Here is a 1,644-nt window from a genome sequence, read left to right on the forward strand (position 1 = left end):
CTTTGAGTCAACAACAAGAAATATAGGCTGTATTGTCTTTATCATAGTCCGTTATTATACAACATTAAGCGTTTTGCTGTATGGGAGGACAAGTGAAAGTTTGCGCATTGTGTTCATAGCCATCTGTTTGCCTTGTAATACAGTAAATAATAACTATATATCGAATTTGATCTTTTAATTGAACTTAATGTATCTTAATACATTACGCCATGTTAAGTGTTTATGTTTTTCTACAGGTAATCGTTTAATCACCACCACAGCGTCTTGTCTCCATTGGCAACACGCACCATTTGTGTCGACTGCAAGTGACGTCGCAGGTATCGGAGTGACATTGTAATTTAGTTTCTTTTTTCTTGTCTTCACCACCTGGCTACTGTTGTAAAATGTTGAGCGATTCAAACAAAAAGTAATCAATAAAAAGAACAAAATAAAAAAATACAAGACTGCAAGTGACGTCGCTAGCGGAAGCGCAAGTGTCTGAGAGTGCAAGTCTGAGAGTGCAAGTGCAAGGCTGCAGCTAGACCCTCTTGGAGTCAATGGGGACCAGAAACTGTTTGGTTAACCACATTCTTCCACATAAAAAACTCATACAGGTTTGACACAACTTGAGGATGAGTAAATGATGACAGAATATTTTTGGGTGAACTATTTCTTAAATGGTTTATTATTAGCTATTAAATAGTGAAAAGTGGTCTGAATGACAGGTGTTTGTGGGAGAGGGTTGAAAAGTGATGTCAGCTGCCGGCAGCCAAGAAAAGTGGTTTCAGAGGGTGATCAAGTTATTACATTTTACTGAAACCAAACATTTGCTTTGGAAAAACCTACTGATGAATCAGAACGTGTAAAGGAAAGCGAGGACTGTTCCTTTAAAACTACCTGGTAGCAACGCGCCTTTTCATTGGCTGCAATAAAAACACTCCATCAGATAGCCTGAGTGAGTGCTGTAAACGTTTCAATATCACAGCTTAGATATTATTGCCGAGAATTAAGTATGGATTTCAAAGGGGTGCTTGTGAAAATCTTCACCCGAAACCGGGAAGTAGTATTATGCGCTGCAGGCACAGCAGTTGCTTTGCTTGGACTCGGTCTAGTATATAAATATAACGTTACGCGTCCAGAGAAAAAGTTCACTCGAGTGGGAGTTGTTACTCAACTGCTGCTTCATCCTATGAAGTCCGGGAAAGCAGTGTTGGTGGAGACAGCAGAATGTCTGCGAATGGGGCTGAAATATGGCGAACTGCGGGATCGGTGAGTTTTTGTTGCACCTTTGTTTTAGAGTCATGCAATTTCTTTGGAAGCAAATACATCAATGTACGCCAATACATTTACTGTGCTAATTAAACTAGGTCTCTTTAAAGGAATGTTTGCCTGTAATTATATGACGCACCACAGTTTGTGAATTCCGTTTCATGCAAAGGAACGCTTTTACACCGCAGTAAAGATAGTTTGCGGTTTGATATTCAGATTTCTTTTGGCTATAAATACACAGCGCGCTGTCATAGACATGAAAATAAAACCGAGTGTCGTTCTCCATGATTTGTGAATTCAGGTGACGCTGTCCTTTGGGCCGAAATCAGGTTTTTTTTTCGTTGCGACTCTCAATTTTATAATGCCTATAGCTCCAAAAGTTGGACACTTAGAGGA

The 1,644-nt window shown here is 39.7% G+C and overlaps 1 protein-coding gene across 1 annotated transcript in view; it reads left to right on the plus strand.

Moving 5' to 3' along the window:
* Window positions 1-887: 887 nt before the first annotated feature.
* Window positions 888-1,644, plus strand: part of marc1 (mitochondrial amidoxime reducing component 1) — a 7,923-nt gene continuing 7,166 nt past the window's right edge. The window contains exon 1 of the mRNA XM_016543649.1: window positions 888-1,248. Coding sequence (XP_016399135.1) covers window positions 992-1,248 — 257 coding nt within the window. The 5' untranslated portion in view covers window positions 888-991. The remainder of the gene's footprint in view (window positions 1,249-1,644) is intronic.

This window comes from Sinocyclocheilus rhinocerous, unplaced genomic scaffold, assembly GCF_001515625.1.
Source record: "Sinocyclocheilus rhinocerous isolate Xijiao unplaced genomic scaffold, SAMN03320098_v1.1 scaffold1635, whole genome shotgun sequence".
NCBI lineage: Eukaryota > Metazoa > Chordata > Actinopteri > Cypriniformes > Cyprinidae > Sinocyclocheilus > Sinocyclocheilus rhinocerous.